The sequence below is a fragment of the Lepidochelys kempii genome, chromosome 1 (genome assembly GCF_965140265.1).
Source record: "Lepidochelys kempii isolate rLepKem1 chromosome 1, rLepKem1.hap2, whole genome shotgun sequence".
NCBI lineage: Eukaryota > Metazoa > Chordata > Testudines > Cheloniidae > Lepidochelys > Lepidochelys kempii.
This window is the reverse complement of record NC_133256.1, coordinates 105687142-105700521: the sequence shown is the minus strand read 5'-3', so window position 1 is coordinate 105700521 and position 13380 is coordinate 105687142. Positions and strand designations below refer to the sequence as shown.

Genomic DNA, 13380 nt, shown 5'->3' with positions numbered 1-13380 from the left:
CTATGAAGGAAGGTAAGTACTGTCTTCATTTTACAGATGTAAAAGCAAGGATACAGAGGAATAAGGTGACTTGTCCAAGAGTCACCAAATGGGTTACTGGAAGAGCTAAGACGACAACTCCAGACTCCTGGGCCAGTGGATAAGAAACTGAATTATATGGTCTACACCTGCATCCTTCCCACTCCTGGATAAAATATTATCCCTTAATAACCATACTAAAAGTGGTTGCTTGTCATGGCCAAAAAAATCCAAGTTATTTTAGTTAAAGAGAGAAGTCATGGCCCACAATATTTCAAGTAATAGTACAGGGATCAGCAACCTTTGGCACATGGCCCGCCAGAGTAAGCCCCGGAGGGCCGGGCTGGTTTGTTTACCTTTTGCATCCACAGGTTTGGCCGATCGTGGCTCCCACTGGCCACGGTTCACCACTCCAGGCCAATGGGGGTTGCGGGAAGCGGTGGCCAGCACATTCCTCACCCTGCGCCGCTTCCCGCAGCCCCCATGGGCCTGGAGCAGCGAACCTGCAGATGTGGCAGGTAAACAAACTAGCCTGGCCCGCCAGAGGTCTTACCCTGGTGGGCCACGTGCCAAAGGTTGCTGATCCCTGTAATAGTACATTGTTTCTCTTGGAAAACTATGACAAGGGTTAAACATCTTACTTTACCAAAAAATTCTTAAAACAATTTAATATTTGAAATTTTTACACAACACACACATTCTATTACATTGGCCAAAACAGAGCCTGGGGTAACAGGAACAATAAAACAAGTATCTAAAATTCACTTTTTTGTTATGGAAATCTCAGCTGACTGACATGCAGACCTCAAAATCAATAATCCTTAATGAGTCTTCAAAACAATATCTTTGTGAATATGTTATGAGTTTCCTGAAGCCAACTGTTCTTGGCTAGAAGTAGTAATGTCTAAGAGTTTAGTAACGCAAATAGAAAATATGTCTGAGATATTGGGTACCTGCAAGAAAGTCAAAAAGCCAAATTAGATCTACTTACTTCCCTGCTGCAAATTAGTTTCTTAACACTCTACTGCTCTGTCCATCAACCTCAATTCTTGTATGCCAGAAGTTCTCAAACATATAAATACTATTTTGTTTTACTGAGGGGGAGAAAACTCCAATACATCTGAAGCTTTGAACAAATTACATACCATAAAATTTATATAGTCCAGTGGTTCCCAAACTTGTTCCACCGCTTGTGCAGGGAAACGGGAGCTGCTGCAAGCAGCATGGGCTGAGGGACCCACTGGCCACCGCTTCCAACAGCTCCCGTTGGCCTGGAGCAGCGAACCGCGGCCACTGGGAGCCGCAATCGGCCGAACCTGCGGCCGCAGCAGGTAAACAAACCGGCACAGCCCGCCAGGGGCTTCCCCTGCACAAGCAGCAGAACAAGTTTGGGAACCACTGGTATAGTAAGTAGTGTATGCGTTGGATAGTTTATTAAAATTAAGCCGTACAATAAATGTCAGGATCTTGTGAAATCGGCTACCTTAAAACATAAGTGAAAAGAAATAACTTAAGAATATTTAAAGTATAAATGCAGCACAAATCAGTAATTACCCAACTATTTAGTGAAATAGGGTGTCAACTAAACTGACCTACACACCTGACTTTTGATCAATTTCTCAATCTTTCCTTAATAATAGATCGATCGATAGATAGATTTCATACATCCGGGAAAAGCACCTTGTGTCCCGCTGCTTTTCCTCCTCTCTCCTGCCGTGCCCCCCTCTCACACACGCTCTGTCTACACGCTTCCTCCCGGTCTCTTGCGGGTTTCCCCGGGGTGACGCTCCAGTCGGCGCACAGAGGCAGGGAGAGCGGAGTTATCTGGTGACTCCGCATCCTTCTGGCCCAGGAGAAGGATCCCGACCGAGCCTCACGTGGGCGGGAGCGGAACGGGGACCGAACTGCCCTGCGGCCGAGACACTGGCCCGGCCCCGCCCCGCCGCACAGGGGCTGCGAAGCCTCAGCTACCGACCCAGCGCGGCTCAGCCACGGCGGCCCCGACCGAGTCACCAGCGGAGCCCGGGGGAGCGGTGGTGCTGGGTCCGCGCGGGGGAGCCTCGCTGGGCTCCGATCGGCGGGTCTCGGCAGGCGCCCGCCCACCACCAGGCACCCAACAGCCCCGGGGGGGGGGGGGAGCGGGAGAGCCGGAGCCTCCCTCCTCCAGTGACAGGCGCGGGGGAGGGGCCGGGGGCTCCCCAGCAGCAGGAAGACCCCCCGCGTCGCCCCCCTCCCAGCAGCTCCCCGCGCCTCCCCGCGTGTGTCTCTCTCACTTGCTCAGACGCGCCGCGCTGCCGGGACCGCTCCCAGGCTGAAATCGGGCTCGGCGGGGCCCCCGCGCCTCATTCTCCTCCGCCGCCGGAGCTCGCCCCCACTCCGCGCTCGCTCAGGCCAAAGCCGGGACTTGCAACTTCAGCCACCGCCGCTTCCGGGAACGAAATCACCACCGCTTCCGCTTCCGGGGTTAAGGGGCATCACTCTGGCACCGCCCCCGACTTGATAATAGGAGAACGAACTCCTTGCGTAGGACGGGCAGAGGGAGGTCGAACGTCCCTTTCTTCCTGGGCTGAACCAACCCTCGGGGGCAGAGGAGGGTGTAAGAGCTCGTCCCGGCCAGGTCTGAACCACTGCGCGCGGGGAGGGGACCTCGACCTGGCGTCCCCCCCCCCCCCCGTCTTCTGAATGGGCGGCTCCGATGAACGAGTTTCCGGGGTGGTGCGTGGCGCCCTAGTGACGTGTGGTGGGGTAGGAGCTGGGCTCGTTGCCGGCCGTGGTGGTGGGTGAGTTGGGCTGAAGCGGCGGCGGGTCGGGATCTGCGCTTCCCTGGCCCCGGCGCTTCTTGCTCCGCTCCCCGCTGGGGCCGGGGGCTGTGCTGGGGCCGTTGTGACGCAGCCGCGTTACCCATACTGGCCGCTGGGTGGCACGAGCCTGGGCTGTGTCGGTTGAAGCCCCCCTCCCTCCCCCCCCCGCCTCGCCTTCCCATCCCCCGCGAGGGCCGGGATTCCCCCCTCCTCCCCCCCCCCCCGTCCGAGTCGCCCCTTTGGTAGGGGCCCTGTGGTTCCGCCCCTACCAAGAACCCCACAACTGGGAGGGGGTCCCCTTGACACCCCCCCTATGCCAGGTCCGCCATCTCGCCCCTCCCCCCGGGGCAGGGGCTCTGTGTGCACCCTCCCCTCCCGCCAGTGGTGTTATCATTGTATTCTTGTTTGCAGTAACTCAGGGTGTCAGAGTCTGTCGGTTTCAGAGCAGCAGCCCTGTTAGTCTGTATCCGCAAAAAAGAGCAGGAGGACTCGTGGCACCTGAGAGACTAACCAATTTATTGGAGCCTCAGCTTTCGTGAGCGACCGCTCACTTCATCGGATGCATGAGCAGAGCTGGGGTGGGCGATTGTTGTGCTGGGAAGTGTTAATGATGCCAGCCTCTGGTTGTTCGCTTGGCAGACAACTTTTGATTTAAGCCCTGTCTGTGCTAAAAGCTAGAGGGCAGTGGGTGTTGTGTGTCCCTCATTTCCCCCCAAATCCAGAGGATTCTGGTCACTGAGGCCTAGGACATTTTGAAATTGATTGGATGCAGCGTTACCTCACCCACTCAGCTTGATAGCATTTCTGCTTGTGTTTGTGTAATATCTTTATGGGACCAACTTCTGTTGGTGAGAGAGGGACGTTTACTCAGAGCTCTTCTTCAAGTCTGTGTAAGCTCAAAAGCTTGTCTCTTATCAACGTAAGCTAGTCCAGTAAATTATGTTATCTCACACACCTTGTCTCTCTAATATTCTGGTACCAACACCGCTATAACAACACTGTATACATCAACCTGAATGTAAGACCTTGCAAGCCTGGCTAATTATTATTGATTTGCGTTGCGGTGGATTGGGCCCCAAGGTGCTAAGTGCTGGACACGCAACACAGAAGGTGGTTCTTGTCCAAAGATTCTCAGGTTACGTCCACACAACAGATTAAGTCTGGGTCTGAGCCTGGGCTTAAGCAAAACTCCCCGTGTGCACACTGCAATTGTGGTAACCTAGAGCTCGGACCCAGGACCTTGCGGGGTTGGAGGGTCCGAGCCCATGTTAAGTCGGGACCTAGGGTCCAAGCCCTATTGGTTTTCTATGTACATGTGTCCCTGGCTCGACTCAGATCTCGGGAGTCCTCCAGGTGTATCCTGTGGTTCCTGGCAGCAGAGTGGCTGCGCTGCAGGTAGCCAGCACAGCGGGGCAGAAGCACCCTTACTGCCTGGCCACGTCTGCTCTCCCTTCCTTCTCTTCCCTCCATCTCCTCTTCTCTGCTGTGTGGAACTTGCCCGGGGCAGGGAGCAAAGTTTCAAAGTGGGAGTCAGCCTCCAGGGTGCTGGGGCTCATCCCTCCCCGGGCCAGGCTGAGCTTGGAGTTCTTCCGCTTTCCCTCCCTTGCAGGGCAGCAGATGGTTACTGCTTTGCTCTCTGGCCCTTGCTCCAGTGCTCCCTCAGCCTTCCTTAGGGTGCCAGCCCCAAAACTTGCCTGCAGTGGTGCCTGCAGCTTCAGCTCCTCTCTGAAGTATGTAGCTTGCCTGAAGTAGGGAACAAAATTGGCAGAAGGGAGGCAGGTCTTGACTGCTGGGATGTTGGGGGTCATCCCTCTCTGAGCTGCAGTGAGCCAGAAGGTCTACTGCTCCCCCTCTCTGCAGGGCAGCGCTTGTTCCCCATTCTGCTCTTTGGCCCTTGCTCCTGGGCTTTCCTTGCCTTCCCTGGGGGGGTGTGTAGGGACACCCAGGCTGCATGCACTGTCAGGGTGATAGGTGGGAAACAGCCCCAAAACTTCCCTCCAACCTCCTGGGGTACAAAGGGGTCAGGGATAAGGGATCCCCACGGGGAGCTGGAGAACACTGCACCCCAAGCCCTGGGGATGCACTTAACTGTTGTGCAGTCGGCAGCAGCCAGGCTTGGTGGGGAGAGGGGTGTCTTTTTCCTCTGATACCTTCATTTTTAAGTCAAACTTCAAACAAACAGGAATGAATGAATGAATAAACACACCTTCATTGAACATCCAGTTTGAAAAATTAAGAATTGCAAAGTTTCACTTTAATAGTTGACAGGGGTCTGGAGACTGATGTCCTATTTATACTCAGAACAGGTGTACGTGGGGATTTTCATGCCAGTATGACTCAGCCTAGAGCTAGAGAACCCAGTTCTCAGGTTAGATGATAGTTCAATATCAAGCCTTCTCAAACTGCAGTTGGTCTACTGACACAGCCACCAAAGGAGCTAATTATGTGGTTTATGTACTCGTGCTCCTTATGGGCAGGAGTCCCATCAATAGCAGCACCACCACAGTTAGGAAACAGAATGGGCAGTAGAGTTTTCCCACAATGCATGTGTTCCTAGGGCTAGAGTGTCGATACTGGGGAGGGGAGGCTCTGGATACTATGACTTGGGTCTGCGCACTCAGTGTGGATGCCAGAGCCCTAGGTTTGAGCATGAGTCAGAAACTTCTTAATTTACGGTTAAAATGCAATGTCGATGCACAAGGCCCAGGTTCCCTGACACAGGTCAGCTGACTCAGGTCCCACTAACACTAGGCTTACATTGCTTTGTAGATCAGGGGTTCTCAAACGGCGTCGGGCCCTGTTAGCCGACGGCCAAGGATGTTTGGTGAGGTGCCAGCTATGCCCGTTTATACCATCCGTGACTTTAACCGCTAGGACGCACTGTCCCTTCGCGGCGGGCAGCCCAGGCTAGGCTGACGGATGCCCCAAGGTCCTAACCACCCGTGACTTTAACTGCTAGAGCTCAGAGCTCCTTCGCAGCGGGCAGTCAATACTGACTGACAGGTGCCCCAATGGCAGCACTAAGAGCCTCTCCACACCCGTGACTTTAACTGCTAGAGCTCAGAGCTCCTTCGCAGCGGGCAGCCAGGATTGACTGACAGGTGCCCCAAGAGTTTGCCCCGTGGAGGCGGCACAACTCAACGCTAGGCTCTTAGGACTCTCACCTAATGGCCAGGCTTTAGAGCCAAAATGGCTGAGGTTCTTTAATTGTGTTGGCTGCTTTACAGTAAACCAGAGAAAACAAGTCAAGCTTATGCATAAATGGTTACCAAAATTTATTAAGCTAGATTCTAATCATGTGGTTACAAAATTGCTAGTGCCTACTTATTTAAATGTAGAGATGTTACACACACAAACAAGTTACAAAACTGAAGCCACAATCCCAAAGAAAGAAAACAAAGTATAGAGCTCTATTTCAAAATAGGTGTACGCTAAAGGTAGGAGATCAGGTGTGGGTGCTTCTTACCCTCCTTGCATCTCTCGATTCCAGCGATGCCAAGCCAGGATCGGTCACTCAATTCCGCGGAAAGACGAATAAGGGACAAGGCGTAGGGACCCTCTTAGCTGCAGAAGCCTTGGGAGGCTGTCACTTTTCTGACCAGCAGATAGATAGTGAAAAGCACTCAAAAATCATGGTGCTGTAGGTCCCCTACTTATACCTCTGTACTCCTTTATTCTCTTTCTCCTTTCTTATGCCAAATTGAGGCTGGTCTGTCTGGGCGACGCCAGCTTTCGCAAGAGTAGTTTACACTTGCAAAGGAGAGAAACAATAAGTTTTGACTACTGGACATTTCTTTTATCAGGGTAAATATTTTCCCACCTAGGATGTTGGTGTGTGTGCATCACGCTATTTAGTAGGGGCTAAGAGCCATGTCTGTCACAGGGCCTCTGCCTGCTGTGAGCTTAATCCTTGTATCTGCTCCCAGAGGCACATTGTAGCAGCACACCTGTGCTTTCACAGCTTCAAAGGCTGTGCTGGAATATATGTTAAGTGCCCTGTTCCTGCTTCCTCCTGTGTTTCCAGCAATGCTGGTCTGGGGGGGGGGGGGGGGGGGGGGGGCTGGCTGTCTGGCTACAGGCCCCCTCAGGGGGTCGCAAGGTTATTACATGGGGGTCATGAGCTGTCAGCTTCCACCCTAAACCCCGCTCTGCCTCCAGCATTTATTATGTTGTTAAATATATTGAAAAGTGTTCTTAATTTATAAGAGGGGTCACACTCAGAGGCTTGCTATGTGAAAGGAGTCACCAGTAAAAAAGTTTGAGAGCCACTGATATAGATGTAGCCACAGTGTAAGACCAGAGACAATAGGCATATACACCCAACAGACTGGGGTGTGTGTATATGTGTTTAATTTTAATAATGTGTGATTGTAGTGCTCCAACTCCCTAGCCACTTGTCCACTAGAAGAAGTAAAGAATAAAGTGCCAGAGTCCAAATTCCACTCCCCAAATAAATAACATCTTTAACTGCTATTAGTGTCCCCAAAAATAACAGAACCTAGCACATCTTGGCACTTTGAAAAATACAGAGCAGGGAGTGGACATGCAGATTTCTGTCTCCCCTTCTCCAAAGTTGGGTTTTAGGTGATGGAATTAGGGGGCTTGGGTGCCAAACTTGGCAGGATGCATCATTTTCTGTTGGGCTGTGACTTTTAGCCACACCTCAACTTGAGCAATAGTAACTACCTAAGAACCATCTAATCATGTACTACTGAACTGCACTATATTTAAATCTGTCACAGAGATGTAAGACTGTGTAATCCATTACTGTCCCTTGAACCATCTGATACCTCAGTTTAATTGAAAATAAGAAATGATTCAATGTGATAGTCCTATTATATGATACAAGATTTCCTCTCAAGTACGGGAGTCTGGATAGAAGAGAGGATGGTTTGGGGCTAAGGCTGGGTGGTAAGAGATCTTGGATCAATTTGGAGGTCTGCCACAGACTTCTGTATGTCCTTGGTTAATGGGACTTATGTTCCTAAGTGCCTCAGGATATGTCTACACTACAAGTGCAATGGCAGCACAGCTGTAAATGCTGCAGTTATACCGCTGTAGTGTTGACACTCACTTCAGTGTCATGAGAGGTTTTTCTATTGCTGTAGGAAATTCTCCCTCTCGAGAGGTGGTAGGTAGGTTGATGGAAAAATTCTTCCATCAACCTAGCTGCTTCTGCAGTGGGAGTTAGGTCATTCTAACTATGTCAAAGAGAGCATGAAATTTTTTGATAGCCCTGAGCGATGTAGCTATGTTGACCTATGTTTTAGGTATAGACCAAGCCTTAGTAACTTTTGATAAAGGCACTTATGATATTAAATCACTTAGGCACTTTCAAACATTTTACCTGTAATCTCCTGATGCCCATCAGTAAAAATAGGATAATATTTCCTTTTTCCATCTTTTCACTGTATTATCAATGTAAAATGTATTCTCTTCAGGGATTTACTGTGTGTATATATCTATATATATTTTTTTCCCCACAGAGTCTAGCACAAGGGGGCCCTGATTTCAGTTGGGGTTATGGGGTGGTGTTGTAATATAGATTATGATGATGATGGTAGTTAAACTAAGTGTAGCAATATCTAATGATTGTTCTACACAAAAGTAATTTTTAAAAATGTGCCTAATTCTTTTGAGAAATAGGGCAATTTGGTGGTATGTTTTCTTTCACTTGAAATATTTTTGTTTTGCTTTTTTTATAGTGAAAAAGTGAATCCTGATGTCTTCCACACCTACTTCACAATCTTCCCCTAAACGATCGGTGGCATCAGTAGTTCCTTTTGCAGATCTATGTTCAATTTTAGAACGAATACAGAAATGTAAATCCCGGCCAGAGAAAACCAAGTATTTTAAGGAATTTTTAGATTCATGGAGGAAATTTCATGATGCTCTTCATAAAAAAGAGAAAGATGTCACAGACTCTTTTTATCCAGCAATGCGACTTATTCTTCCGCAATTGGAAAGAGAGAGAATGGCTTATGGAATTAAAGAAACCATGCTTGCTAAGCTCTATATTGAACTGCTCAATTTACCCAAAGAAGGAAAAGATGCCCTAAAACTTTTAAATTATAGAACACCTACTGGCTCACATGGAGATGCTGGAGACTTTGCAATGATTGCCTATTTTGTATTGAAACCGAGGTGCCCAAAACAAGGCAGACTGACCATACAACAGGTGAATGAGCTGCTGGATTCAGTTGCTAGTAATAATGATACCAAAAGGAAGGACCTAGTAAAGAAAAATCTTCTTCAGTTAATAACTCAGAGCTCAGCACTTGAACAAAAGTGGCTGATCCGGATGATTATAAAGGATCTAAAACTTGGTGTTAGTCAGCAAACCATATTTTCCCTTTTCCATTCTGATGCTACTGAGTTATACAATGTCACAACTGACCTGGAGAAAGTTTGCAGACAGCTGCATGACCCTTCTGTATCACTCAGTGATGTTTCCACCATGTTGTTTTCAGCCTTTAAACCTATGCTTGCTGCTATTGCTAATGTCCAGCAAATTGAGAAACAAATGAATCACCAGAGTTTCTACATAGAAACTAAACTAGATGGTGAACGTATGCAGATGCACAAAGATGGAGATGTATACAAGTATTTCTCCCGTAATGGGTTTGATTATACTCAGCAGTTTGGTGCTTCTCCCCTCGAAGGTTCATTAACTCCATTTATTCATAATGTGTTTAAAAGTAATATACAAAACTGCATTCTTGATGGTGAAATGATGGCCTACAATCCCAATACACAAACTTTTATGCAGAAGGGAAACAAATTTGACATAAAAAGAATGGTAGATGATTCTGATCTGCAGACATGCTTTTGTGTGTTTGATGTATTAATGGTTAATGATCAGAAGTTAGGTCACGAGATACTAAGCAAAAGATATGAGATTCTAAATGAGCTGTTTACACCAATAACAGGCAGAATACACATAGTGCATAAAACACAGGCTAGCACCAGGAAAGAAGTAGTTGATGCTCTGAATGAAGCAATAGATAACAGAGAAGAAGGAATCATGATAAAAGATCCTATGTCCCTTTACAAGCCAGACAAACGTGGGGAAGGCTGGTTAAAAATCAAACCAGAGTATGTCAATGGGCTCATGGATGAGCTAGACCTATTAATTATTGGTGGTTACTGGGGAAAAGGTTTGCGTGGTGGCATGATGTCTCATTTTTTGTGTGCTGTTGCTGAGACTTCCCCTCCTGGTGAAAAACCATCTGTCTTTCATTCTATTTGTCGTGTTGGTTCTGGTTACACTATGAAGGAGCTATACGATCTTGGTTTGAAATTGGCCAAACACTGGAAGCCTTACCATAAAAGAGATCCTCCTTGTAATATTTTATGTGGAACTGAGAAGCCTGAAGTTTACATCGAGCCTTGTAACTCAATCATAGTTCAGATTAAGGCAGCGGAGATTGTTAGTAGTGATATGTACAAAACTGATTGCACTTTGCGATTCCCTCGAATTGAGAAAATAAGAGAGGACAAAGAGTGGCATGAATGTATGACTTTGGATTTCTTAGAACAGCTCAGAGGTAAAGCATCAGGGAAGCTAGCATCTAAGCACCTTGATGTGGGTGATGATGAACCACAAGAAAAGAAACGGAAAACTGTACCAAAGGTAAAGAAAATAATTGGAATAATGGATCATTTTAAAGCCCCTGATCTTTCCAATGTAAATAAGATTTCTAATATATTTGAAGACCTTGAGTTTTGTGTTATGACTGGAACAGAAAACCATTCAAAATCTGAACTGGAAAGTAAAATAGCAGAAAGTGGTGGTAATGTGGTACAAAACCCTGGACCAGACACTTACTGTGTTATTGCAGGAATTGAGAATGTCAGAGTAAAAAATATTATATCTTCCAACAAGCATGATGTTGTGAGAGCAGAGTGGCTTTTACAGTGTTTTGAAGCGAAAATATTTGTACCATGGCAGCCGGCCGTCATGATTCACATGTCTCCAGACACAAAACAACATTTTGCATGTGAGTATGATTGTTATGGTGACAGCTACACAGCAGATACAGAGGTGACCCAACTAAAGGAAGTATTCTCAAGAATTAATAATAAAAATGATGAGAAGATACCTCTGGACATGATTGCTGACTTAGAAGAACGTTATCTGTGGAATAGCTCTCCACTCAGTATGTTCAGGCAAAATACCATTTATCTGGACCTTTATGCTGTAGTTAATGACCCCAGTACCAAGACCCATGGAACAATGCTATCAATTAGGGCGTTGGAGCTCCGTTTTCATGGAGCAGAAATAGTCTCTCAGCTAAAGGAGGGTGTGTCCCATGTAATTATGGGAGAAGATCATACCCATGTAAAAGAGATAAAAACACTTAGGAGAACATTTGAGAAAAAATTTAAAATCCTATCTGAGCGGTGGGTAACAGAGTCAATAAAGGAGGGGAAGTTACAGAATGAAAATCCATACCTAATTTAAAGCAGGTTTTAACTAGAAGTAAAGGCATTCTGATGAACTTGGATCTCACCAAATCTTAAATCCACCTTCTGCATGTTTCCAGGTGTATACCTAGCCTGTGGTTAAAGAGTAGCTCTAATTTTTATATATTGGAAAAGGAAAGATAGCATCTCCTATGCTGGGGAAGGAGGGAAAGACTTCAGACTACATTACACTGTGGGAGGAAATGTCCAGTGCTAAAAGAAATAATTACATGTTTTGTGTTTTACAAAGATCTCCCATAGGAGATTGTTTTATTTATAGCTATGAAGTTAACCTTGTTCTACTGACAACACTTGCCTTTATTTAAATACTGACTATTTTATACCCTTTGATCTTTCTGAGGTGTGCGTTTGAACTTTTAAATCAATAATATTTAAAGAGAGTATGCTATTGAATAAAGCAATTAGTAAAAGCCTCTTAAACCAAAGCATTAACACAGTTAAATGTTTTATACAGCTCTACATTAATAATTGAATGATAGTACTATATAAATCTTAACATTCTGAAGTAGATATTCAACATATGTTTGAAAACTTTTAGAATCTATGCTGTGTGTAAATTTAGAGAAAGTGAGTTTCATGTATTTTAAGGATTTTTTTCAATTTTTTAAAACAGATCTGTAGAATTTCCATGAAGTGTTAAACATAACATCAATTATATCTGTATAGTCATAGCTACCATTTTAAAAAAAAATTTGTATATGCTCTAAAATTTGAAATTAGCTTTGAAATTTGCCATTCCTTCATTGTATCACAGCTGTAGTTATTTTTGTACTTAAAGGACCCAGTTTGCAACCCTTATTCATGTTGAGTAACACTTCAATTTCAATAAGACTACTTGTGTAAGTGCTACTGTGTGAGTGGACATTGTAGGCCCAGATCCAAAGATTTAGTTGAAGGGTGAATAAAATATCAGAGTAACTTGTATATTGAAAATATACACATATTTAAAAACTTGAGTGAAATCCTGGCCCCATAAAAGTCAATGCCAAATTGCCTATTGACCTCAGTGAAGTCAGGATTTCTCCCCTGATTTCAGCTTACCTTTCTATAAGTGATGATATATGGGTTACTTTAAGGTGTTCAGTAATATATAGCATTTTATTTCCAAATACACTTCAGTTTTAATCAAGACTTTGTATTGAATGATTGAAATAAAGATCTATATTTTTTATTCCAGTCTGAAATGTTATTTTAATGGGAAAATACTTCTCTAATTGCGGGAGGGGGAATACGTGAACATTTAGTGGCTGGTCCTGCCCTATTAATGTAAATAAGACTTTAGCCATTAACTTTGATGGAATCATGATCAGGTGCCACATAACAGTATTTTACTATATGGATTTTTCAAGAACAGTTACATAAATAATTAGGAACTGTTAGGGGACTTATTCCTTAACCCACGTACTTCCCTGGTCCTCCTCGCATGAACAGAGAGCAACAATACCCGAAGTCCAAAGGTGCAAACAATTTGATGTTTATTGGGGTGAACTTCCAGCGAGCATGATTCCAGTTTCCTTCCTTAGTGTCCCCCTTCCCAGCTCTGACACCACAGAGCCTTACACCTGTGTCCCTGTTCCCATTCCTGCCCTTAGCCAAACATGATTCCAATTTCCTCACCCCAATTCCCTGTTCCCATTCCCCCCACACACACACACCCACTTCCTGATTGTAGACTATACAGTAAAACTTGAGTTCTGCTGAGCTATACCTTAACAAATCATTTTCCTGAAATTTAACTAACCAATCCTAACATATTGTAACATGATTATGTAATCAATTATATCCTGCCACCTTAATTAGTTTACACCCAGCAAAATTAATTATACAGCAGACAGAAACAATCACAGAACCAGACAGAGATTATACAGACAAACAATGGGGAAATGGGGACTACAGTGATAGAACAGGTTTCAGAGTAACAGCCGTGTTAGTCTGTTTTTGCAAAAAGAAAAGGAGTACTTGTGGCACCTTAGAGACTAACCAATTTATTTGAGCATGAGCTTTCGTGAGCTACAGCTCACTTCATCGGATGCATACCATGGAAACTGCAGCAGACTTTATATATACACAGAGA

At 45.7% G+C, this 13380-nt stretch overlaps 1 protein-coding gene across 5 annotated transcripts; it reads left to right on the top strand.

Annotated features, from left to right (window-relative positions):
- The first annotated feature begins 2476 nt into the window (after positions 1-2476).
- LIG4 (DNA ligase 4) lies at positions 2477-12477 on the top strand. 5 transcript variants are annotated; one of them, XM_073349443.1, is made up of 2 exons: positions 2477-2614; positions 8525-12477. In XM_073349443.1, the coding sequence occupies exon 2, from the start codon at positions 8542-8544 to the stop codon at positions 11281-11283; it is 2742 nt and encodes a 913-aa protein (XP_073205544.1). In that variant the 5' UTR covers positions 2477-2614; positions 8525-8541; the 3' UTR covers positions 11284-12477. The 5 variants fall into 5 exon arrangements, with proteins under 5 accessions (XP_073205544.1, XP_073205536.1, XP_073205564.1 ...); XM_073349435.1 differs by having other exon boundaries at positions 2478-2635; XM_073349463.1 differs by lacking the exon at positions 2477-2614 and adding an exon at positions 2674-2733.
- The last annotated feature ends 903 nt before the right edge of the window (positions 12478-13380 follow it).